Raw genomic sequence first — 727 nt, 5'->3', positions numbered from 1 at the left:
GCCGATTATATCCCTTCAACGTTGGACGGACCTTTCGTTCCCGTGACGGTGCCGTTGGACACTTCTCTCCGGGGAAAAGCCATCGATTTGCCTGACACTGATCCCCGCGTCCGCCGCCGTGTCACCGGTTTCGAGCCGGAGCAGATTTCTATCTCCCTCTCCTCCGATCACGATTCTATATGGGTCTCTTGGATCACAGGTTCATTTTATCACTTTCTCATTTACTGGAAAATTACGTTATCTTTTTTATTAATTACGTCATTTTTTTTTGGCTAATTACGTCAATTGTAATCCTCTTCAATTCAATTCTATATACTTTTTTTTTTTTTAACTCATCCTCTTAAAGAACTGTAGTAGTAGTGTTATGTAATAAATGCTAGTTATGTCTGACTCTGACATAAGAGGAAGAATCTTATCACCAACTCTTTTTAGTTACTTCAACTGAAAGTTAGAATCTTGTGACTCTGATGAAAGCTGATAACTTAGTTTATTATTTAATGAAGTAGTGTTTGTGCTGTTTAAAAGGTGAGTTCCAAATCGGAAAGAACGTGAAGCCATTAAATCCGACAAGTATCAACAGTATTGTCCAATTCGGGACATTGAGGCACTCACTAAGTCATGAAGCCAAAGGACATTCACTTGTTTATAGTCAACTTTACCCTTTCGATGGTCTCCTTAACTATACGTCTGGAATCATACACCATGTTCGCATTACAGGTTCATCTCT

The 727-nt window shown here is 39.2% G+C and overlaps 1 protein-coding gene across 1 annotated transcript in view; it reads left to right on the top strand.

The window, feature by feature from the left end:
* The window catches only part of LOC104731252 (purple acid phosphatase 15-like), a 3,849-nt gene that overhangs the window by 567 nt on the left and 2,555 nt on the right, over positions 1-727 (top strand). The window contains exon 2 of the mRNA XM_019244876.1: positions 526-717. Within this exon, the coding sequence (XP_019100421.1) occupies positions 526-717 (192 nt within the window). The remainder of the gene's footprint in view (positions 1-525; positions 718-727) is intronic.

This window comes from Camelina sativa, chromosome 1, assembly GCF_000633955.1.
Source record: "Camelina sativa cultivar DH55 chromosome 1, Cs, whole genome shotgun sequence".
Lineage (NCBI taxonomy): Eukaryota > Viridiplantae > Streptophyta > Magnoliopsida > Brassicales > Brassicaceae > Camelina > Camelina sativa.
The sequence above is the reverse complement of the archived record's forward strand: the minus strand, read 5'-3'. Positions and strand labels throughout refer to the sequence as shown.